The 25,445-nt window shown below is 38.2% G+C and overlaps 1 protein-coding gene across 2 annotated transcripts in view; it reads left to right on the plus strand.

The window, feature by feature from the left end:
• The first annotated feature begins 4,218 nt into the window (after positions 1–4,218).
• Sec10 (Exocyst complex component Sec10) overlaps positions 4,219–25,445 on the plus strand; it is a 225,498-nt gene continuing 204,271 nt past the window's right edge. For both annotated transcript variants that reach the window (XM_090369552.1, XM_090369553.1), the window contains exons 1-2: positions 4,219–4,442; positions 21,657–21,905. In XM_090369552.1, the coding sequence (XP_090225678.1) occupies positions 4,368–4,442; positions 21,657–21,905 (324 nt within the window). In that variant the 5' untranslated portion in view covers positions 4,219–4,367. The remainder of the gene's footprint in view (positions 4,443–21,656; positions 21,906–25,445) is intronic.

A 25,445-nucleotide genomic window follows, 5' to 3' on the forward strand; every position in this document is an offset into this window, starting at 1 on the left:
GTTGAAATTCCGTTTGCATTCACCTCCACCCCACGAGAACTGCCTGAGACCACAATTGTCAGGTCATCAGCAAAAGCAAAAATTAATTTTTTTTTCAATTCTGGAAAGAGCGGCCCAGCCAGTCTTGCAGCACAGTGTTCCAGATAAGGGGCCCCAGGACAACCTTGGAGCACCCTCGATAGACCTTCCTAGAAACTTGAAGAAAGTTTGATTTGACGATTATTGAGCGGTCAGAGAAGTAACTTGGAAATAATTTGTACATATGAAAGGAGCATATGGCAGACCAGAGACGTTCAAGGGCGCTGACCGACCAGACAGTGTCGGCGCCCTGGAAGTCGACCATAATAGCTAGTTCAAATTTGCACTTAGAATTTTCAATGTACCAGACGAAGTAAGACAAGACCTCCTCACAAGAATTACCTGGGGTGAAGTCACATTGACAGGCGGAAAAGAGATTTTACTGTACAAACAGAACTGTTATTCGAAGAGCTGTAACCCGCTCCAAGATCTTCTCAAGATTAGAAAGCAGTGCAATTGGTCTGTAAGCACTTGCATTTGAGGCAGGCTTATCTGGCTTTTTGATAAAACAGAGCAAAGAAACTTTCCAAACAGTGGAAAAGATGCCGTCCATGAGGCATTTATTGAAGTGCAAGAGCAGGTAGAGTGGTCAGCCAGAGAATGAACACATATTCAATCATATCCATTACTGGACACTTCTTTAGTGGTGTACTTATTGTCTCCCGAATTACCATATGCTCTGGAGAACCTTCAGCAGGATTATCCACAGCGAATAAGTTGTCAAGAATTTATTTAATAAAGTCTGACCAGCCAGAAGTTTCATGTGTCACAGTGGTAACAGTGCTGAGGACCTCAGAGATTCTCTCCATAGCTATCTTGTACATGAAGCCCCATGGGTTTTTTCTGTTGGATTCTTTTTCAAAGACGGTCCAGATTTCTCTCTTACTCATTGCAATTGCTTTATTAAAGGTGTTAGTTTTGTCAATGCAGTAATATAATCGCATAAGTTCTTCAGCAGGCCAGTCGCGGAGTCGCTGGTATAACCGTCGAGCGCGGTGAACTGATTTGCGAAGAATAATCAGTCCTAGTACCACCAGGAGCAGACTTTAAGGCGGATGGTGTTCTTCTTTGCCGATTTGTAGGAGGCTTTTTATATGACTGTTGAATAAACTCGGCTAGACTTTTTGCAGAAGTTAAGCTGAAGCTGTCTGGAGGATTTAGTGGATAGTCATCAGTGATGGAGGCATCAAAAGAGTCCCACTCAATAGTTTTTGTGCAGATCCGGACAAAGTCCGGTTGTGCACAAAAGGTGATTTGCATATAAGTCACCCGTTTGTTCCAGGCGAGTTTCTGTCGGTAGGTGCATCGACAGAGACATGGAGCACAATAGCTCTATTGTCACTGAGTTTTCAATCTGGTATTGTCACCGTCTTCCCCACACCAGGTGGAAAAGGCCCGGGTTCGAATCTCGTCAATGATGCGAGGAACTTTAATGGGGTCTTTTCAATCCGTCGCTGAGCAGTCGTTCTTTGGTCGAAAAACTGGGGTTTTTCGACCAAATTAATGATATCAGTGTCTCCTGTAAATGATTACATATACCCATATTTATTTTGTCTGTAAAATGCGTGTGTTCTCTGGTCGGTTTGCCTGTTTGCTATCTACGCCTGAGACCGACTAACTCAGCCACGGAGTGAAAAAAGCCCATTAAAGTTCCCCTCGTCATCGACGGGATTCGAACCCGGCCCTTTTCTATCCGTGTGGGGAGGACGGTGACGATACCACTGTGCTTCCCCACGCAGGGGTTTTTCGTCCAGTAAAACAGACAAATAGTCTGTTTTGTAGTTGCCGATCCGTGAATTTAAGTTATTGGTGGTGAGTATAACGTCAATATTCGGCTCGCCGGTTGAGTTGCATTAGGAGGAGGGTTGGCGGGTCGATTATGGACTGCAAGATTAAAAGTTAAAATTAAGTCCTCAAGAAGAAGGCCTCTGGCGTCAGAAACAGTGTTGAACCAGAAATGGGACTTTGCATTGACGTAAGAGGTAATGAGGACATTCCTAGAGACGAGGAAGTTGAACACGAACTCCAAGATATTTAATGAGTCGTTGAAGTCTGCAGCAGGTAGAAGGAGAGAAATGAGAAGGTGATTTGCACATAAATCGCCCATTTGTTGCAGAGACCATCGACAACAATGACATATAAATTTCTGTTTAAAATGATTATGCATGTGTTAGGGTTTTGGGGCACAGGTAGCACCTCTCGAGCATAAATGGAATAGCCCATTTTTCACATTAGGAGACAAACCCAAACTGGCCCTTCGAGAAGTAGGGCTCCTAGATGGAGATCACGTCCACACAATTTTGCTCTGAAGCCTGCCGCATCTCATTCGCAAACTATGTCCATTGATTTGAATAACTTTTAAGGTTTTATGGATTGCAAGAGGAATATGAGAGTGAAATCCATCAGAAGACGTTTTATTCTGATTCACCTGAATTGTAGTGTTGCTTGGCTATTTCTCGATTAGCAGTTCTGAGTCATATCATTTCCAGGGCACCTTGGTATTGGTATTCAGGGCAGGTTGTATCTCTTACCGAGTGCTCTGAAGCCCTCTTGTACCTCTTACAGTTAATGCAGACAGGCTGCTTCTGTTTGTGTGAGCAGTCTGCAATGACGTGCCCACTATGGGCACAGCGACCACAGGTTGGAGAGCGTTGAGTGCAATGTTGTGTGATGTGTCCGTAGCCTAAACATTTGGTTACTATTGTAAATGCTCTAATCTTGTGGGAGCTACAGCCCAGGAATATCCGATCACTGGATAGTACTTCTTTATAGATCTTTGGTACAAAGTTCACAACCATGTGATTAGTCGAAGATGAGTTTGACTTGGCGTTGAACCTGAACGTAGTCACCGCATTTACTTCCTCGTACGAGAATCTTAAATCGATGAGGTTCTTAAAGCAAAGGTCCTCTAAGAATTCCTCATTTGTATAGTCTTTGGGAACGTGATAGATGAGAATTGCAGGATATGATCTTTTTGGAGCGGATGTGGCGATGCCAGCAGCAGAGAGGGACGCAGAGGAGGAGGAGATAGTATTGAAATGTTGCTTGGATGCAGTTTTCACGGTGACTCCGCGATTTCTTATCACTCTGAGAGATTTTACTTTAACCATCTTGATGTCGTTTTTGAGCTTTTTGGATACAAACTCCTTTACCTCATGGCTAGTTTTCATTTCACTGGTGTCATTGGCACCGAAGAGCAGGACATTCTGTATCTGTGTATGGTGGAGTTTTGGGGCCAAGTTGAAGGCTGTTTGAAGCCGAGGCTGTGAAAGGTTTGTTGGTATCAGAAGAACGTGGGGAGATGCCCTTCCTCGGAGTGTCCGCAAATGATGGAGATCATTTGCAGGCACTCTGAGGACTGATGGGATCTTGGGTATATAAAGATAAATATCTCAGCACGAATTATACCATCTTTCATTTGTTAATTAAATGATGAAGACGTGTAGGGTCATTGTAGGAAGAGGATTATTCCCAATACATCTGAACTTCATCGGGGATTGAAAAATGAATTTTTTTTTCTACTACAAGGAGAACACCTTTTTCGAAAAACCGAACTGTTACAAGATGTACTACTCTGACTGCAGTGCCTTTCATCTGGTTGTTTGGTCTGTATTTCTTTGAAGACCAAATTCATTTTGATGTAGTCAGAGGCAAATTCCTGAACGATCTCATAATGATACCATGCTAGCTATCGGTGTATTTGCCCTAATTTTTTGGCCTTCCCCACGGTGGCGCAACTAGAAATATGGTAGTTGCGTCACTGGATGGATTTAGTGTTTTGGGTTGTGGGTGGGGGGACTTGACTATTTCTGAGTGTACCTTTCTGAGGAACTGAAAGTGTTCTCGAGATGTATTTGGCTCTGGCAATACTGCATTGTTTCTCCACTCACACATAGCGGTGCTGCAAAAACTTGTTTTCTGAATATGGCGGTGCAAAGCACATGCAGACACCCTTGTTGAGTAACTGTTGTTAGTGATTTTTGTGCTGCATTTACATTTATCATATTTTATTTTTTTGGTGTGGAAGTGGGTAAAAGAACTATCGAACACCCCGTATAAAAATTTTGTATTTTTATAATAGATGGCAGCACAATTTGTTTTTTCCAGTTGTATTTATTTTGTAATTTTATTAATTTTTTTTTTAATGAAGTGTTTTTCCTGGGGAGGTGTGGTAATTTGGTGTTTTGCTTCTCAGGTTATTTATTTATTTTAAAAACATAAAAATCAGCTGTGTTTCAAAAGCAAAAGAATCTCTCATAATTTGTACACCGCTTTTGGTGGTCGTTGAAATGAATTCTCAGAGAGACAGAAAAGATAGCAAGTCAGATGTAGACATTACACAGCTTTTACCAGAACTGGAACAAGTAAGCTATTAATAATTTTTAATTAAATTAAAATCCATTATTATTACCACGAAGTTATCTGTTATTTAACAGTTGTAACCTTTGAAAGATACCCTAATAAAATAAGGGTATCTTTCAAAGGGTATCTTTGCAATACCCTAATAAAATAAGTGGCCTAAAGAACTATGTTGTATTTTATAAAAAAGTGAGATTTCATATTAAGGATTTGCGAGTTTTTTTAAAATTAATATTAATTGACAGAGTATCGGTACATAATTTTATTGTCTTTGGTAATTGTTTTTCAGTTGGTGCGATTAGCCTCGTTGAGTTGAAATATATACAAAAAAACTTAATTCAGATGTTCTTCTTTTATATGTGTATGTTTTTTTATGCATTATTCTCACAGCTTGAATAATAACCATATTTCAATGAAATCAGTTTTTATAGGCAGGTGAACATAACAGTTGGTGTCAAATCTGTAAGAAAATAAAAAAAAAAAAAAACAAAAAAAAAAGAACTTGACAAAAGTTGTGCAATTAATTTTAATTATAAGTAGTAGATTATTATGATTTTGAATAAAGTTTCGATTTAGTGCCATTATAGGTTAGATTAGTATTCCTTATAATTTATCCACTTCCAATGAGATTTATTTTTGGCAAATTTTTCATGTTGTATGTGTGATTTTTATGGAAAACATTCAGCAAGTCTCTCTTCTTTGAACAGTTAGTATTAGTAATGACAAATGATGCAAGAATGCAAACTTATATAGCATCAAACAAAAAAAAATTACCCTCCCCACATCTCTTGTTCATCCCTTCCAATAGTGTTTGTCTACTTCTTTGAATTTATTCAAACTACCCACTTCCATAACAACAGATGGAAATTTTTTCCAACAATCAACCATGGCTGGCTGAAGGCAAACTTCTGCATATCTATCCTGCAACCATCCTTTCTTAATTTGAATTTATGTCCTCTTAAGCATGTAGTCTGAGCAAGAAGGATTCCATCAGCATTGAGCTTGCTCAATCCATTCAGAGCCTTAAACATCTCAATCAGATCATCTCATAGGTACTTAATTTCCAGATGCTGCAATTTGCCAAACTGAGACCTTTCCTGGTAGGAGCACCCTTTTGTGGCACCCAACAATCTCATTGCCCTTTTCTGCTTCTGTTCCAGCAGATCTACATCCTTCCTAAAACGAGGCCTAAAGACCTCGTTTTAGGAAGAAACCACAGTGCTCAAGATGTGATCTCACCATTGCCTTATACAATGGGATAATAACCTCCTTATCTGTGCTACCAAAATTCATTTTTATTATTGAGAAAACTCCATGATCTGTCCTGGCAGCTTGTTTGCCCAGCTCAGAGGACTTCATATCTAACTGCACAATTGCCCACAGGTCTTTTTATTTTCTGCTACCTTGAATGGAGTACCACACAATTGGTACATTAATCTGGGATTACTGCTACCCAAATGCAGTACCTTACATTTGTTAAAGTTAAACTTCAGTTTTCTTTTCCCAGTAGTTTCTTATATAATAAAAAATAATAATACTTTATTATTTCTGGTTTGTATTGTTACTAAAAAAAAAAGTACTGCTTTCTTAAATTATAATCATTTTTTCTAGATTTTGTTGCTGTAGCATACCTTGATTAATCACCTTACCAACCCTTCATATCATCTGCAAACTTAGACATCAAGTCTGATAATACCTTCATCAGTATCATTAATAAGTATAGAAAACAACGTGTCCAACACTGAATTCTGGGGGGGGGAATGCACTAATAACATTAATCCGAGAAGAGGCCGCATCCATTGATAATCAGTCTTTTCCTTGCCCTTAATACCATACTGCTCCAATTTGTACAGCAGTCTTTTATATGTGTAACAGTATCAAAAGCTTTTTTTGAAATCCAGGTATATGATATTAAAATTATTTTTTGCATCTAGGTCTTTTGTTATTTCATTATAGTATTTGATCAGATTGATCAGACAAGAATGCTCCTTATCAGATCTATGCATTGGGCTGCAGTATAATTGTGCTTTCGTCTACATTGTCCTGAATTTCTTCTTTAATCAGCAACTCTATTTTTATTGGAACAGAAATCAAGTTAAAAGTCTGTATTTATTCAAGTCATGCTTTGGTCTCCCTTTGTGAATTGGGGATGCATTTGCATATCTATAGTCCACAGGGAACTTCCCTGAATCCAGAGATGCTCTCATAATCACAGTTAAGCATTTGTTTACCTACTTTGCTGCATCCCTTAATATAATCCCATCCATCTCTGATGCCTTCTTTATGTTTAGCTTCAACAATTACCATTACACTTGATTCTCAGTTATCACAAAATCATTTAGCTCTCTGTTAGGAGTTGGAAAAATTTCTAGCAGTCCCTACCCAAAAGAATTCCTCATGTGTGAATTAAATGCAAAATACATAATCAGTGTATTAGCATCCTGAGCAGGATCATCAGCAGCAGCAGTTGCAGTTAAATCATTGATATCAAGTGGACTATTGTAATTCATCCTCTTCCTTCTATACATAAGTAAAGAATTCTTTGCTATATTTTTTTTTTTTTTGCATCCTTGCCAAAGAATCCTCATAATCTGCCTTAGCTTGCCTAACCTCTTTTGTGACTTGATTGCAGACTAGTTATATACTACTATAGGCTTCTTTATCACCAGATTATTTATATGCATGTCATGCATTTTTCTTATCTGCCACAATTCTCATTAATTCATCTGACATCTGTTTAGGTCTAAGCCTTGAACAGTATTTCTTAGTTGGTATGAAAAGCATAATAGCTTCTATGATTATTTCCTAAATGCTTCACATTTAGAATTTGTTGTTATTAACAACATCTCTAGGCTTATATACATTACTCAAGACAAGGCCATGGTTAAGTTGCACCTTGGGTACTGTATACAAGTCTGGAGTCCTCATATTAGGAAAGATGTATATCTGTTGGAACATGTGCAGAGAAGGGCAACAAGGTTGGTGAAAGAAACAAGTGTACTCTTACCAAGGCTTCAGTCCTGCAAATTCCATAGTCTGTAGACTAGGCACTTGTGAGGAGATCTGATTGAGGTGTTTAAGGTCTTGAATGGATTGAGTAAGCTCAATGTTGATGGCATTCTTCCTCTTGCTGAGACCATACACATGGGTGAGCATTAATTCAAATCGAGGAAGGTTGCAGGATAAATCTGTGCAAGTTTGCTTTGATTGATTTTTGGAAGCAGGTGATTGATTGTTGGAAGAAATGCCCATCTGTTGTGGAAGTGGGTAGTTTGAACAAATTGAAGGAAGAAGTAGACAAATTCTTGGTGAGGAGGGACAGATTTATTTTCTTTTTTTGGCTGATGCTCTAGAAGCTTTTTTTCTCGAAGAATTTGTCACTATTAGTGCCAATACTAACATCAGTTGGTCCTATTGTGGAATTTAAAACTCTCCGAGACTACTGTTAGTCAACTTTATGAAAGAAAAACCCCTTCCCTTTACACTCGACAGAGGAATCTTTAGGTAAATTCCATTTGGAAACTGTGATAATTGCCATCTAGTGGGTCTTTTTTTCTGTAAGTTCTTAATGCATGAAGAATTGCTGCTGATAATCAGATCAAGAGTGTTTCTTTTGTAACTTGCTGCTATCAGAAACAATTATCCAGTAAATTCACAGAAGTCTTGCTAGTGTGTATGTAACCAATCCGCAAGTTCCAAATATATGGAAAGTTAAAATGTCTCATTATAAGGCATTATGATGTAATTGATATGAATGCATAAAAGGGAAGCTGCAGATATGTGATGCCAATAGCTTTCTAGTTTTTCTGAGGAGGTCATCTTGAAACCCTATATACAGCTGAACCTAAAAAAAAAAAATAAAATAAATAAAATGAAATGAAAATAATAAGAAAAAAATACTCACACGATTTGTAATCTCTAATAACACTAGCCAACAAACAATATTTTTCTCATACCTCTGCAATGAAAATATTTGATTCTGGAGAAAATAAATGTACTGATTCCGAAAATCACCATAAAAAGTCTATCATGACCACATCAAAAGATGTACCAACATTTTAATGTTAAGGGATATATAGGTATAATTCAAGTTTATAATACAAGTATAAAAAAATATTATACTTTATCTATAACTTGTATAACTTTGGAAAAAATATAATAAATCATTGTGAAATAGTTATATTTCAATAATATTTAATCAACATACCTGTAATTGTCCTTAAAATTGTTTGCTACTAAGGGTTTTTTTCTTGTATTCCTGCTTACTCACCCTCACAAGGAACCAGCAGTAATCTCCCATTATTACAGGATCCCAGCAACCTTGGTACTACTTTTCCATCATGGAAATATCTTGATGAAACTGCCCCCTATGTTCATCATTCACATCTCCCAGATTTTGGGGGGAAAAATTTGAAATGGGAATGAAGAAAATGAATTTTCAACAACATTCAACAGCTTGTGTTTTTGTAGCACTCGAGTAAATTAGACACCAACATTTCATAGTTTTCTTTTTTCCTATTATCCAAAAACTATGTACTACTGCCCTAAATGATTGCCAAGCTGCTAATTCAATCTCCTTTAACTGGGTTTCAAACACATTGTTTTTCAGGAGTTTCCTAATTTGGGGTCCTATTCCTTCCTTAATTTTGGCCTATGATAAATTAGAAAATGCACTTCTCAAGTATGCAAATCCGTTACCTTCTTTATCTAGTCCCTTCATGAGATTTTTCATCAATATAAGTTTATGCAGAGGTGGAAGAAGAACCTTGTTTGACTGTACTAAAGGAATATATTTTTCATTACATGTCCTGGTATGAACTCGCATGGCTGTCCCACAAACACAAAAAACAACAATATTTTGTGAAACCCTCCCCCCAAACCAACAAGCAAACCAATAACCAATTAGCAAACCAATGCAGTGATTAAGATCACTGCATATGTTCCGACCATAATCTTGGTCTGACTTATGCATGACACCTAGTCCTTTCAGAAGTCCAATAATGTCTTTGCAAAAACGCATACTGTCCTCTGTAGCAAAATATTTCAGAAACTTTTCATTTTTTTTTTTTTTTTGTTTTGGTAGTTGTTGGCGCATCAGCTTCTGTGGCCATAATGTACCTCCCAAGATTTTTGCAGTACTTTGATCCAAGCCCGAAGCGGGATTCGAACCCGCGACCTTTGGGTTGCTAGGCAGGCACTTTACCCACCCGGCTAGCCCGGTCGGCAACTTTTCATGTCTTTTTCAAAACACTGAAATCTCTGTTCCTGCTGCAAGTATATTCCACTGCTGTAACCTAGAACCTAACAGCTCAGCTTGTTCTTTTGGCAAATTTAAGTCTTGAACCAAATCATTCAACTCATCTTGTTTGATTAAATGTACCTCACTCCTGAACTTACTGGCTGATAGTCTTGTGAAGTGGAGGCTTCCTTGAATCCTCAACTTGATCACTATTATCTTCTGCACTACTGTTTGGAGGATAGATTTACAACCCTGAGAAATTGTCACAATCAGTTAATACTTGGAAAACCTTGGCACAGCCTACAAAAATGCTGTGTGCTCTCTTCAAATTGTAAATTGTTGCATCAGAATTTGAATAATAAGAACCATAAATAGAAGTCTGATTATGTTTATCACAAGAAAACAGAGGCGAGAATCAATTGCTAAAATTAAGAGAATTAGCTTATATCTAATTCTCTTAATTCTCTAATTCTAATTCTCTTAAAATTAGAATTAGCAGAGGCATATGATGCAAGAAAGCAAGCTTATACAGCATCAGCCAAAAAAAAAAAAAAAAACTTCCCATTTCATCCATCCATTTGTTCCAAATGTTTGTCTAGTTCTGCCTTGAATTTATTTAATCTATCAACTTCTACAATGACAGATGGAAGTTTGTTCCAGCAATCAACCACTCGCTGACTAAAGGCAAACTTCCGCACATCTGTTCTATAACTCTCCTTCCTCAATTTGAATTTATGTCCCCTCAGGCGATTAATCTGGGAAAGAGGAAAAATCCCATCAGCATTGAGCATGCTCAAACCATTCAAGGCCTTATATACTTCAGTCAGATCACCTCGCAGGTGCCTAGTCTCCAGACACTGTAATTTTCAAAACTTAAGCCTTTCTTTGTAAGAGCAACCCTTTGTTCCATTCACTAATCTTGTTGCCCTTCTCTGTACTCGTTCTGTCAGCTTTACATCCTTCCTAAAATGAGGCCTCCAGACCTGTATTCAGTACTGAAGGTGTGGCCTGACCATTGCCTTATACAAGGGGATAATCACCTCCTTTTCCCTGCTAGAAAAATTCCTGTATATCATTGAAAAGACACCATGAGCTACAATTGCAGACCATCTGCACTGCTCAGAAAACTTCATATCTGACTGTATAATTATCCCCAGGTCCTTTTATTTCAGAATATATTTAAGACAAGTAGTGCAAAATAGCATTTGTAAGCCAGTTTACACACACACACACACACACACACACACACACACACACACTACACTTAAGTGTATAGATAGCTGTTAAGAGAGTAGCACATTTCTAATCCTGTACCTAAATTTTACTTCAGTAAGAAATTGGGATGGGTCTGTATTGTGACTGCCACTAAAGCAAATTGAAGGATAGAGGGAGAAAAAATTGTAGAGGGACTGTAATCTCTTTGTAAGTGATGGTACAAGACAAGTCTGTGGATCAGGGAGCCATACTTAGCCGAATTCTTCTATTGAAGAATGCATTTGAAAAGATGTGGTTTTACTGATAGTAATAGAGGCATGTGATTCAAGAAAGCAAGCATATGAGCTTATGTAACATCAGCCAAAAAAAAAAAAAAAAAATTCACACAACCATTCCCTCTAAAAGTTTGTCCAGTTCCTCCTGGAATTTAGTTAAGCTATCAACTTCCACAACAACAGATGGAAGTTTGATCCAACAATTAACTACCCACTGGTTAAAGGCAAATTTTCACACATCTATTCTGCAACTGTCTTTCCTCAATTTGAATTTATGCCTCCTTAGGTTTATAATCTGAGCAACCGGAAGAATCCCATCAGAATTCAGCATGCTCAACCAATTCGAGGCCTTATACAGGGTATGTAGACATGTATAGTATCTTATGTAGGACGGCACCTGAACGAAAGTTCAACTCCGTCTTTGTACACTGTGATGGTTACAGAGCACTGTAACAGGCCAGAAATGTGTGTAGTGTTATGTTCATGCAGTGTGTGTTGTTGTGTTGATTAGTTGTTTCTGGCCGTTTTGTCACCAGGCAGGCGATCACCTGGAAAGCCTGCCCAGTGTCAGTCTACACCATGTGGAGGTAGGCCACAACTGTGCATGAACCATGGCCAACCTCAACAGTTATGCACTGAATGTCCAAAGAGGGTTTGGATCCATTCAAAAGAACCCCGTGCCAGCAACAGCACGCGCATGTGCACACACACACACACGCACGCACACACGCACACACAGTCATTCCCAGGAGACAGGACAGCCGAAGACGAAGAAATAAGGATGAGAATAGCATAAAGTAAAAAATAAATAATAAAAAAATATATATATATAAAATAAATAAAATCTTTATCTATGCCTTTGCCCATGTCTTTATGCAGTGCTGCCCAAAGTAGTCCACAAAGAAAAAAGGTGTATTGTCAAACGAAGTAGTAATGTCATTCAAACATGATCAGCAGGAACAAGTTCTAGATATAATTCTGAATTCTGTTAATCTGGAGTGGTGTCAGAAGTCTCTGGTCGATGACAGTATCACTGAGCAGAGGAAGCATTTAGTTGCAGAGAGTCTTCATAAAGGATGAGTCAGAAAAGTGCAGCGTCTGTTAAAATCTTTGCGTGTTCTTGAAAACCACAACAATTTTGTATATGACGTCATCAGGATGACGAGGCAGCACACAGTTGTATTATGATTTATGATGTGTTTTCAGTTTGATTTCTTGAATTAACATTGAGGTTGAAAGCCTTTCTGTGATTAAAAGCAGCATTACAGAAGGTTTGAAGGACCTGGAAATTGTTGACAGAAATGAGTATCTTCTCACCTCCGGTACACAAGTTTGGTACTGTTGCCTTAAGCCAATCTTAGGTCCTCGTAAATGGAGCATTCAAAAAGTACGTGAGGAGAGTGTTCCGGTAGCCCACATCGACAGGAGACTGTATTAGAAAGTCTGAATTGGTAGAGTTTTGCATTAAGCGAACCATATCCAGTTAGTATGTAGGAGGTAAATAGTGAGGGTGAAAACCATTTTCTGGTGGATGATGAAAGTAGTGCAGTTACGTCCGGAATGAAATTTTTTGGTAAGAGCTCCTTTTTCGGTAGAATTCCATCTATTCTGCCAGGTGTTCACTATCAAATTACAGCATCTGGTTCACTCAGTTTTGGGATCAGCCTAAGGGTTAACAATGACTCCTTGAAATTCTGTAGAAATTCCTTTGCGGATGTAAAAGCAAAGCCCTCTAAACACAACATGCAGATCAAGTGGTATAGTGCCTGCAAGAGTCTGTAGAGCTGGAGTTGATACTGTTCGGTAAACATGAAGTAGGCTAAGGAGAAAACAACATTGAATAGTGGATAACTTAGTTTGTACAGTTTTAAGTGCAGTATGTCTAAACCAAAGGCTGGCAGCATAGGTTGCAATTGGGATTATGACAGCATTATAAAATAATGTAGTTTTAGTGTTCAATCCCCAGTCTTGTCTGGTAATTTGGAGCAGCATTGTGGTAAAACTCAACTTTGACAGACAGATGTTGAATATGTGCAGTAAAGGAAAAGCGGTCGTCGATGATAACTCCTAAAAATTTGGTGCTTCGGACAAGTGGAAGTGATTTCTTGTCAAGTTTTGCAACTGGTGGTCTGCCCTAGTCTAATTTGTGTTTAAAAATTATTATCTTCGATTTGGTTCGGGATAATTTTAATTTGTTCTTAGAGGACCAAGACGATAGTTCAAAGGGTATTTTATTGGCATAGTTCTAAATCAGATCTTGAGTTTCCATTCACTAAAATGATAATGTCATCTGCATACGCAAGTTGTTGCACATTTTGAAATTCAGTCGTCCTAAGCAGCCAATCATCAAGAACTAGGTTCCAAATCAAGGGACCCAAAATTGATCCTTGGGGGCAACCACGGGAGAGAGATCTGTGAATATTCGTGCTTTTAGTGGTGACGGTGCGATCGGCAAAGTAGTTTCTAACAAGTTTATAAAGCTGAAGAGAGCAATGATTAGAATGGAGTCTACTAAGGGCACTCTCCCACCATAAAGTATCAAAAGCGCCCTCAAAATCGATAAAGATTGCCGTAACATACTTGGAAGTGGAGCTGTCAATAAGGTGAAGTTCTAATAAGGTGTCTTCGCCTTATTATTCTAATAAAGCATCCAAACCCTTGCCTAAAACCGTATTGAAGAGAGGATGTGGAGCTTGTAGCTCCCTGCAGTGTGGTAATTTTATTAGCAATTAATCTCTCAATACGAAATATTTAGAAATCTTCAAGTACCGTGTTAATAGACTAGAAAAGAATAGCGAAAGCTTAAAAAGCGGTACTCACCTTGAAATTAATCTGCGATGGTTTACTTAGGTAGCATGGTTAATGTTTAAGTTGAATGGTTAAATTGAAAAATTAAAAGGGAGGGAAGTAGGTAAAAGTTGACTAAGTTAAATGGGTGCAAGGAAACAGAAGTGTACACATCCAAATCCTTGGTTGTCATTGAAGTAAAAGAAAGAAGAATAATTAAAAACTACGTAAGTGAATCCGGTGAAGCCAATAGTCTTTACGAGGACTTTCGTTAGTTAAAGAACGTCTTCAGTTGGCAATGTGTGGGAAGAGAACGTGCATGATATTTTAAGAATAAAAGATTATACTCTCATGATGCCTTTTTGACATGTGGGAAACATGTTTTGTTTTATGGGTGGTGGTGAAAATTTTTGTTTTGGGCGGGAAGCATTACCAGCAATTAAGGCCTAACTAACTGACCAGCCATAGTTGTTCTGGCAATTGTTTCTATAGTTCCGTGTTAACAATTTCCAATTTCTATAGTTCCATGTTAACGCCTATAGTTCCATGTTAACAATTAACATGGAATCAAGTTAACAAATACACCGAGTGATCACTGAATTATGACCACCCACCTAATACTTCGTAGGTCCTCCTTTTGCCCTCAGTACAGCAGCTATCTGATGTGGCATTGATTCAACAAGGTGTCGGAAGCGTTCGGATGGTATGGCCAACCAAGTTGTGTGTAATACTGCCGGCTATGGAGGTGATTGGTGTGTCCAGATGCCCAATATGTCTTTCCATAGTGTCCCACAAGTACTCTGTGGGATTGATATCGGGGGAGTTCGGAGGCCAATCAATATACTGGAAGTCAGAACTGTGTTCCTCAAACCATTCTTGCACAACAAGTGCCCGATGGCTCTGCGCATTGTCATCTTGGAATACACCATTGCCATTTGGGAAAAGGTGTAACGTAGTGGGGTGTACACAGTCAGCAAGCAATTGACGATAGCAAAGACCAGTGATGTGTTGTTCTGCATGTTCCAGGGGTCCAAGTTCCTGCCAGTGAAACATGCCCCACACCATACAACCGCCTTCACCAGCCTGCACTTTTGATACCATGCATGATGGATCAAGAGCCTCGTGTTGTTGACGCTAAATCCGCACACGACCATCCACGGTGTGGAATAAATAACGTGACTCATCCGACCAGCACACCTTCTTCCAGTCTTCTAACATCCAACTTGCACACTCTTTGCACCAGGCGATTTTTTTATGCCTATGAACCTTGGTTAGGAGAGGATGCCATAGGGGTTGTATGCTGGTATAGCCCATACGTGCAATGCATTGTCATGGCAGATATTGTTTTGGGTTGGCCCATGTTGTATTGGTTAGTCAACTCTTGAACAGTGCTGCGCCTGTTCGCCTGTACAAGTCGTTAGACCCGGTGCTCACCTCTGACTTCAACCTTTCGCTGACCTTTGCAGTTTTGCCGTCAGGTCATTGTTTGACTATTTTGACCCCAGTCCCAGTATACTTTAACTACGATACTCTCGAACACCCCACCAGTTCAGCCGTTTGGGAAATCGAGGCACCAGCTGGTTGAGTACCCACAATCTGTCTGTCCTTTATAAAAGTCTGATAAATCCTTCCTTTTACCCAACATGCTTGGAATTTTACTATCTACTGAACCACTGACACCTTACCTATTCTTCGTAGGTCGACTAACTGCGCACTCTCATACCTCACATGGTCAATGGGTCGCATTCACTTTTCATAGGGGTGGTCATAATTCAGTGATCACTCAGTGTGTGTATATATATATATATATATATATATATATATATGTAAAGTTTTGAAAGATTTAAAGTAAGAGGAGAGAGGAAATAAAGGGAATTATTAAAAGCTGCAACAAAAGCAAACATGCTACACCTCTCCTTCAGATAACAATAAAGTCCAAAGAAAGCATCACAAGGTTAAAATCACCGATGGAGGGGGGTTATGTAAATATATATATAGTTATCCCACTGGGCATACACGGGCTGTTATAATGTAGAAAGGTTATACCAGTCCTTGTGCAGTGGATAACATTACCAATTTGATTAAAAAAAAAAAAAAAAAAAAATGTAATTTTAAAATATATTAACCCAAACATCTATATAGGTATTCACTGTAATCCCTAACCATTGATTACAAATTTAATACAGGTTGCATAATCACTAACAAGCAAATGAACCCATCCCTTAAACATATATAATTATTAATGACAGACTAATCAACAAATCAGACCAGATGGCACCCCGGCCTCCTATAAAGCGGCTCCCAGTCAGATTGCATGTGCATTCTAGTACCAACCACCAGCTATAGTGATCACAGGTAAATACCTATATACTTTTTTTTATTTACTCTGATGCATACCCGTCGGGCTTTGGGGCTCAGTCCCAGTTTGCAGCTAATAATAATCCAAAAATTTAAAACTAAATTAATTAAAAATAAATTAACAATTAAATTTTTTTTGTCTTATTACATTAGGACATCCAGAACTAAACATGAGTACTTACTAAGCAAAACTGTTATTGAGACTACAGAAATGGGTATGCATGAGACATTCTTTTAGTATGGCTATCTGTCTTGCTCAAAGCCTCTGAGGAAGTAGCAGAGAGACAGCCATGTGAAGGAATGTTACCTTCCTAATTCTTCCTAGCTATATTCCTAATATTTATTGACTCAGTCTTTAATTAATTTCCTTTATTTCCTCTCCCATCTTACTTTAAATCTTTCCAAACTTTACATTTATATATTTGTTAACTTGATTCCATGTTAATTGTTAACATGGAACTATAGGCGAACCAACAACTGCTAGAACAACTATGGCTAGCCAGTTAGTTAAGCCTTAATTACTGGTAATGCTTTCTGCCCAAAACAATAAAAATTTTCACCACCACCCACAAAAAAAAATTAATGGGACTTTGACATAATATATCAATGCACGTATAATGTCTAATTGTTTAATTCTACAATAGTATTAATGCCGCATAACCGCAGCATTGTCACAACTGAAAATTTAATAAAAATAAAACATAGGCTTAAAAGTAGTGTTCAAGAATATATATATTACAGGATGTGGTGTGGTGGTGCTATCCATACGTTACATGTGTCCAGCACTACCTCACATTATCAGGTGGATGGTCATAGCATCGAATATCCTTTCCCAATAATTCCCAGACATGATCAATTGGGTGGAGATCAGGGTGTTTGCTGTCTATGGGAGGATGGAGAATTTGTTATGTTTCTGAAACCAGTTAGCAACCTGCTGGGCTTTTTGGCATGGCAGGTTTTTTGGTTGCTAGACACTGCAGTTGTTTAGATACATCAGCATGAAGGAATATACTTGGTTGACAATGATAGAAAGATAGGCATTCCATCAAGCCATTGATTAATAGTGAACAGAGAACCCAGAACATGCCATGAAAACAATCCCTGAACCATAGCACCACTGCCTCCAGATTGCCAAACACCACATGCATGTGCCATGGTTTTATGTTGCATTTCTCCAAATGCAGATATGCTCTTCAGCACAATACAGTTGGAAATGGGATTCATCAGACCAGGTAACAGATTTCTACATGTTGGTGATCCAGTGCTGGTGTTGATGTACCCATGCAAAGTACAGTTTCTTGTGTCTCGCAGTGAGCATGGGTATCTGTGATGGTTGCCAACTTCCATAGTTTATATGAACTGTCTGTTGCTAATCTATGTGGATATTGGTCTTGTTCTTCCTATGTTGTACTGAATGATTAGCTAGGCCACTGTGCTGCATTGCTGCTGTTATGAGGAGACACACAGTGCTCACAATGGGCATCAGACACACATGGCTGTTCCACATGTGACCTTTGACTGGCTGTTCAATTGCTGTTGAGCCAGTCACAGTAAACTTGTAACACCACAGAACAGAAGCACCTAACCATCTTGGCTGTTGTTAAGTATTGACAGGTGCATGTCTTGTTCCCACAATCATGTTACACTCAAAATTGGAAAGATTTCTGAAATATTTCTTTTATATCTTTAAAAGTTCTGTCATCTTATAGGGCCACTCAACAAATTCTTTCATCTTGAGCTGTTACTTTAGATTTTTGGCACAATCTTGGAGCAGTTTAGGTATTGTTAGTTATTTTGTAGCAGTTGTATATTTTGCTACCACATGATTTGGCAGCTTCACCCTGAAGTTATTTTGCTATTTCTTCGTACATGTGGCCTTCCTTATGAATTGTAATTGCTTTGCTATACTTTTAAGAGATGATCAATCAATTCTCTTTTTTTTTTTTTTTTTGTTTTGTTCTCATTTTATAAGCTTAACACACATGAATATTTAAAATATTTTATGAATAACTTGACACTTTAGAGCATCGATATGTCTTGTACAACTAATCATAAAATAATGTATCATGAAAATGAAATGAAACAATGACCTCATTGGACACTGGGAGTGGCATTACACAAACAGACCAAAATAGTGTATATTTTATTAAATAGTATTTTTTTTTGTTTGTTGATTTATTGATATAAATATCAACTTTAAATATGCACTGTAAATAATTATTATTTGTCAGATATAAAACATGAAATGACAATAGTTAGAAGAATGTTTAAATTTGTGTATATATTTAGTAAATAAATTTGATTTGAAGTGCTGGTCAAAAACATCAAAGGCAGATATTGTTGGGATATCAGAGACATGGTTACACACAGATATAAGCAGTGCACAATTGGAATATGGTCAGTACAGTGTGTACAGAAAGGATAGACAGGATAGGAAGGGAGGAGGGGTTATAATGTTAGTTAAGCAACACATAAAATCAAAGGAAGTGCATCCAGTTGACATAGATGGACAGTGCAACATAGAATCAGTTTGGTGTGACATAAGCACTGGAAAAAAAGCAAAAATGAGGATAGGAGTGAGTTATAGGCCTAATGACTCTGATAAGTACAATAAATTAAACAGAGAAATAGAGTTAGTCAGTAAATCAGAATGTCTTATAATGGGGGATTTTAACTTCCCAGATATTGACTGGAACTTGTAGTCTGGTCATTCGCACACTAGCAAGACTTTTGTGGATATATTGGATGATTGTTTTCTACAACACCATGTTTGAGAGGCAACCAGAGGGAGTAATATTCTTGATCTGATTATCAGCTGTGATTATTCCTGCATTATGAATTTCCAGATAAAGGAACCACTGGGTGGCAGTGATCACAGTGTATTGATGTGGGACTTATTTAAAGACATGACCACCAGCAGGGGTAAAGAGAAGGGATTTTGCTTTCGTAAGTGTGACTACAGTGGTCTCAGACAGTTTTAAAATTCTATCAGTGGACCAACTGATGATGTTACCAACAACAAATTCTAAATAGAGGAAGCATTCAAGGAATTAATGTTGTAAGCTACTAAGCATTTCATACCAAGAAATAATGTTCAAGGTTTAGCCCTAAATACATGTAAGATGAACTACTAAGACTTGTCACAGAAGAAAAATGCATGTGATGAATACAGATTTTTAGGCAGAACAGAAGCCTATGGCAGATATAAGCTAGTTTGTAATCAAGTCATAAAGGAGGTTAGGAAAGCAAAGGCAGATTATGAGAAATATTTGGCAGAGAATGCAAAGAAAAGCCGCAAAGCTTTCTTTGCTTTTTTAAACTCTACAAGGAAGGGGTTGAATCGGATTGGTCCACTTGATATCGATTGTTCAACTGTTGATGATCCCGCTTAGTTATCTGACAAACTGAATGAGTATTTTGCATCTACATTCACATGAGGAATTCTGTAGGGAAGTGGAGGAGAGAAGCTTAAAAAAAGGTAAAGTGCAACCATTATCAACCCACTGCAGGATGGAAACCTACTCAACAATTCATGTTGAGGGAAATGGACCATAATCTGCCACGCTGGTCCAATGCGGGTTGGCAGATCGACCGTATTCAGTGGTCAGGGGCTTGAACCCCGGTCAACTCAAAGAGCATGTGCTCCTGACCACTCGGCTACGGACTGAGAAGCTTATTAAACTCTAACAGGGAGCTAAATTTGTTTAAGTTAAACATAAGAAAGACACTTGGGGGTTGTTGGGATCTATCCAGTTATATTAAAGGAGGCGATAAAGGAAGTAAGCAAACACTTAGTAGTTATTACAGCATCCTTGGACTCCAGGAAGGTCCCCATGGACTGGAGATGTGCAAATGTATCCCTAATTCACAAAAGGGATCAAAGGATGACATGAGTAATTACAGACCTGTTAATTTAACTTCTGTTCTGGGGAAAATAATGGTGTCGCTAGTTAAAGAATCATTACAGGATCATCTAGACAAGACTGCAGTAATAATTCAGACATAGCATGGGTTTATTTAGGGGAAGTCTTGTCTGACCAGTTTGACTGGATACTATGCTGTTGTCACAAAGGAACTGGATGCAAAAAATAATTTTGATATCATATACTTGGATTTCAGGAAAGCTTTTGATTCTGTTGGACATGGAAGAATGTTATACAAATTGGAGCTGTATGGCTCTAAGAGCAAGTTGCTACAATGGATAAAAGGATGGTTGAGTGGGAGAAAATGGAGAGTGGTAATGTGGACACCACTCCTTGTGGACTAATGTTATTAGTGGACTTCCCCAGGGTTTGGCCTATTGTTGTCTTCTGTATTTATCAATGATATTGATGAAAAATTAATCTTGTAATTAATCATCAGGCTTGATGTTGAAGTTTGCAGATGATACAGAGTTTTGCAGCATTGTTAATAACCAGTGTGCTACTACAACAGAATCTAGAAAAGTTGGGTAGATGGGCTGAGAAGTGATAACTGAAGTTTAACATTGACAAATGCAAAGTACTGCATATGGGTAGATCTGCAAAAACCCAGAGAAACATACCATCTGTGTGGTACTACACTCAGGGTAGTGTAGAATGAAAAAGGCCTGGGATAATTATGCAGTCAGATATGAACTTTTCTGAGAATTGTAGTCAGGTTGCCAGAGCAGATCATGGGGTCTTGTTAATGATATACAGGAATTTTGCTAGCAAGGATATGGAGGTAATTATTCCTCTGTATAAGACAATGGTCAGGCCACACCTTGAGTACTGCGTACAGGTCTGGAGGTCTCATTTTTAGGAACGACGTTGATTTGCTCGAATGAGTACAGAGAAGGGCAATGAGACTGGCGAGGGGGACAAAGGGATGCTCTTACCAAAAAGGCTTAAGTTCTGCAGATTGCAGCCTCTGGCGACTAGACACCTGCGAGGTGATTTGATTGAGGTGTAAGGTCTTGAATGGTTTGAGCAAACTCAGTGTTGTTGGGATTCTTCCTCTTGCTCTGATTACGAACTTGAGGGGGCATAAACTCAAATTGAGGAAAGACAGTTGTAGAATAGAGTGTGGAAGCTTGTCTTTAGCCAGCAGGTATTTGATATTTGGAACAGACTTCCATCTATTGTTGTGTAAGTTGATAGCTTAAATATATTCAAGGAAGAACCAGGCAGACTTTTGGAGTGAATGGATTGGTGAAATGGGAAGTGGGTTTTTTTTTTTTTTTTTTTGGCTGATGTTGTAGAAGCTTGCTTTCTTGCATCATATTCCTCTGCTAATATAATGATAATATATTTGTATATGCACATATACTTAACATTTAACTGTTATTTATATATTCAATTTTAATTTTTGTTTGTTTTTTTTAGCTTTTAACTCAGGATCCTTTTAATGCTGAGGATTTTGTTGAAATACTTGCATGGCGGATAATTGGTGCTCCTGGTGATGCAGAGAATTTTAATCCAGATATACTATATGATGCTTTTGATCAGGTTATTAATCATCTCGAAGTTCTCTATGAATCCCAGAAGCAAACATGTAAAAGTTCAGAGGTCATTTGTACTGCAAATGAGGAACAGTATTGGCAAAAAATTAAAGAACTTCTTGGGAAAAATGAGGTAGGTTTTTATACATTATATCATATGCTTGTCCTTAACTGTATATAATAAACGAAGTAGCTGCGCTATTATGTTACTTTTCTTCTTTAGTTTTGCCTGTTATAAATATTAATTACTATCAATCTCATCCGAGAGGTGCACTATACAAGTGATACCTTGTGCTAGCCTTTAAAAGTTTTAAGTCTAATTAAATAACCAGTGTTCATTCCAAATTAAGCTATGCACAATAGAACTATTACATTTATGTAATAGTTCTATTGTGCATTATGACTTATCTGTGCACAATAGCTCTATTGTGCACAGATAAGTCATAAAAGCTATATTATCTATTACTTTTAAGCCTTTACTTTTGGGCGCCTCCGTAGCCAGGTGGGCAGGAGCAGCAGTGCGTAGCACCCGCTTCTTGATTAGACCAGGGTTCGAGCCCGTGACCACCAAATACGGAGGATGCAGCAAGGTTGGGGAATGACCACCGCATATCCCCAGAGAAATATGGCCTTAGTTGCTAATGCTCCTAAAAACCAAATAACAAACAAACCTTTACTTTTGATTCATATTCATCAGACGTAGCTATCAGACTTTTGCCTATTTCCTAATTTGGAGGGGGGGGGGAAAGCCTGGTGGGCATCCATTTTCCCACCAACAGTGATGTCATTGCTGTATTGGATGCAATGACACCAGAGTAACTTATCAACTGTTTTTTTTTTTTTTTTTTTGATTTGGTAGTTGTTGGCGCATCAGCTTCTGTGGCCATATTGCACCTCCCAAGGTTTTTGCAGTACTTTGATCCAAGCCCGAGGCGGGAATCGAACCCGCGACCTTTGGGTTGCCGGGCAGGTACTTTACCCACTCGGCTAGCCCGGTCGGCTTATCAACTGTGTGGCACTACACTTAGGGTAGTGGAGAATGAAAAAAAGATTTGGGGGTAATTGTGCAGTCAAACATGAAATTCTCTGAGCAGAGCAGACATACTGACACTGCCAGTACAGCTCATGGTGTTTTGTCAGTGACATTCAGAAAATTTGCTAGCAGGAATAAGGAGGTGATTATCCCTTTGTATAAGGCCATGGTTAGGCTGCATCTTGAGTACTGTATATAGGTCAATAGGCCTCACTTTTGGAAGGATGTAGGTCTGCTGGAACAGCTGCAGAGAAGGGCAACTAGATTGGTGAAGGGAACAAAAGGTTGCTCTTACCTAAAAGGCTTCAGTTCTGCAAATTGCATCATCTCGAGATGAGGCACCTGCAGGGAGACTATTGAGGTGTTTAAAGCCTTGAATGGATTGAGTAAGCTGAATGTTAATGGTATTCTTCCATTTGCTGAGATTGCACACATGCGGGGCATAAATTCAAGTAGATGAAGGATGGTTGCAGGATAGGTGTGCAGAAGTGGATGGGTTGAATAAATTCAAGGGAAAACCAGACAAATTCTTGGAAGGTACGAATGGATGAACTGGGTTTTTTTTTTTTTTTTTTTTTGGTTGATGCTACATAAGTTTTCTTTCTTTCATTATTTGCCATTACTATTACATTCCTGGAGGCACAAGAGAAAACTTCCTTTGCTCCTGGAATCAATGCACTGCGGTATCAGTGGAAAACGTTTATTGACTACAAAGGAGACTATGTTGAAAAGTAACATGTTATGAGACTCTTCAAATAAACCCATCATACTCAGTCCACAAACTTTTCAAATGCTTTTCATAATTGTATTCCATTTCTTAATATTCTATATTAAGAAAAGTCCCTCTGTTAACAAGTTTGCATCATGCTGAGAAAAATTCTGCCCATGATTGAATTGATAGCAAGGCTGTTGTCATTCTTCTCTGTCCTGTTATCATACATGGACAAATTTGCATGACACACTTAAGTTTAGCTTTAATTTGCAGTCTTTTTTCCAAATTTTCATATGCATGAAGAAAGTCCTCTAAACTTCAGTGCTTAATGTATGTAACATCAATATGAAAACAGCACTAGTAAGTAAGGTAAGCAGGTATTTTTACATCATCAGGGAATATGAGGAAGAAGCTTCTATGTTTTTTATTTTTTTTAATATGTCATCCCATCCCCTCAGATCTGACAATTAACTTTTTGTAGGCAGTACCTAGATCTTGAACAAATTTCTTGAGTCCTGGATGTAAAATCTCTTTATATTTTCATAAATTCTGAAATGTAAGCACTACAGGCCTTACCAAGGAATGCTTTTTTTTGCATTGTATTGGTAAATTGAATTACCATTAAAAAAAAAAAAAAAAAAAAACTTTACCATTTTGCTCATGAGCAAAAAGGATCATGATCCTTTCAGCTCACGAGTAGAAAGGATCTTGATCCTTTCTACTAATTTTCCCAATCTTTAAATTTATTCAAGCTACCAGCTTCCATAACAATAAATGGAAAGTTTAATCCACTCAGTTACTTTCTGGCTAATGGCAAAATTTCTTACATCTGTTCTGCAAGTATCCTTTTTCAATTTAAATTGATGTTGTCTTGTGCATATCATTTCAGAAAGAATAAAGTGCTATTATCAGCATTAGTTTACATGACTGTCTTAAAGCCTAGATGTCTAATATTTAGATTCAACAATTTATAGAATCCTGGTTTCTTCCTTTTCGAAGGCCTAAAATGATATTTCCAAACTTGCATACTGTATGTATTTAAGATGCTTCTTAACATTCATGACTCGTCTTCAGTGATAGTGTAGTGGTTTTGCCACTAGTCCCTTGTTTGGAGAGGTCTGGGTTTAAAGTCTGTTGATGATGAAGGTTTGTAAAGGATGCTTCACTCGTGGCTGTAGTTAGCTGATAGGGTTTCTCCCATGAGTTATTCCGGAATTTTCAGACACAACATGCAGTTCATCCCATGACCACACGCCTGTACCTACTGGAGCAGTAAGATTTAAGTTACTTTAATGCTCCTAAAAAAACTACCTCAAGACCACCATAATGGGATAGTCCAGAATTTGCAGTTTTGCTGGAGATACCTGTATTATTTTTCTTCTTTATTCTTGGAGGACCCTACGTTCTCACCTGACTTATTATAGAAATATTATCACTACTCTCTCCATTTTCTGACACTCAGCAGCCCTTCATTCATAGCAGTAACTTGCCCCCTAATGCCACATTGCTTCAATCTGTACAGCAGTCTTTCACTCAGGGGAGGTTCCCACGGACTGGAGATGTGCAAATGTGTCCCCAATTTACAAAGGTGGATCGAAGGGTAACACGAGTAATTACAGACCAGTTAGTTTAACTTCTGTTCCGGGTAAAATAATGGAGTCGCTGGTTAAAGATTCATTGCAGGATCATCTAGACAAGACTGCAGCAATAATTCAAACACAGCATGGGTTTGTTAAGGGAAAGTCTTGTCTGACAAATTTGATTGGTTATTATGATGTGGTCACAAAGGAACTGGATGCAAAAAATAATTTTGATATCATATACTTGGATTTCAGGAAAGCTTTTGACACTGTTGCGCATGGAAGACTACTGTACAAATTGGAGCAGAATGGTATTAAGGGTAAGTTGCTACAATGGATAAAAGGATG

This window comes from Mastigoproctus giganteus, chromosome 3 (assembly GCF_048544385.1).
Source record: "Mastigoproctus giganteus isolate SK-2022 chromosome 3, ASM4854438v1, whole genome shotgun sequence".
Lineage (NCBI taxonomy): Eukaryota > Metazoa > Arthropoda > Arachnida > Uropygi > Thelyphonidae > Mastigoproctus > Mastigoproctus giganteus.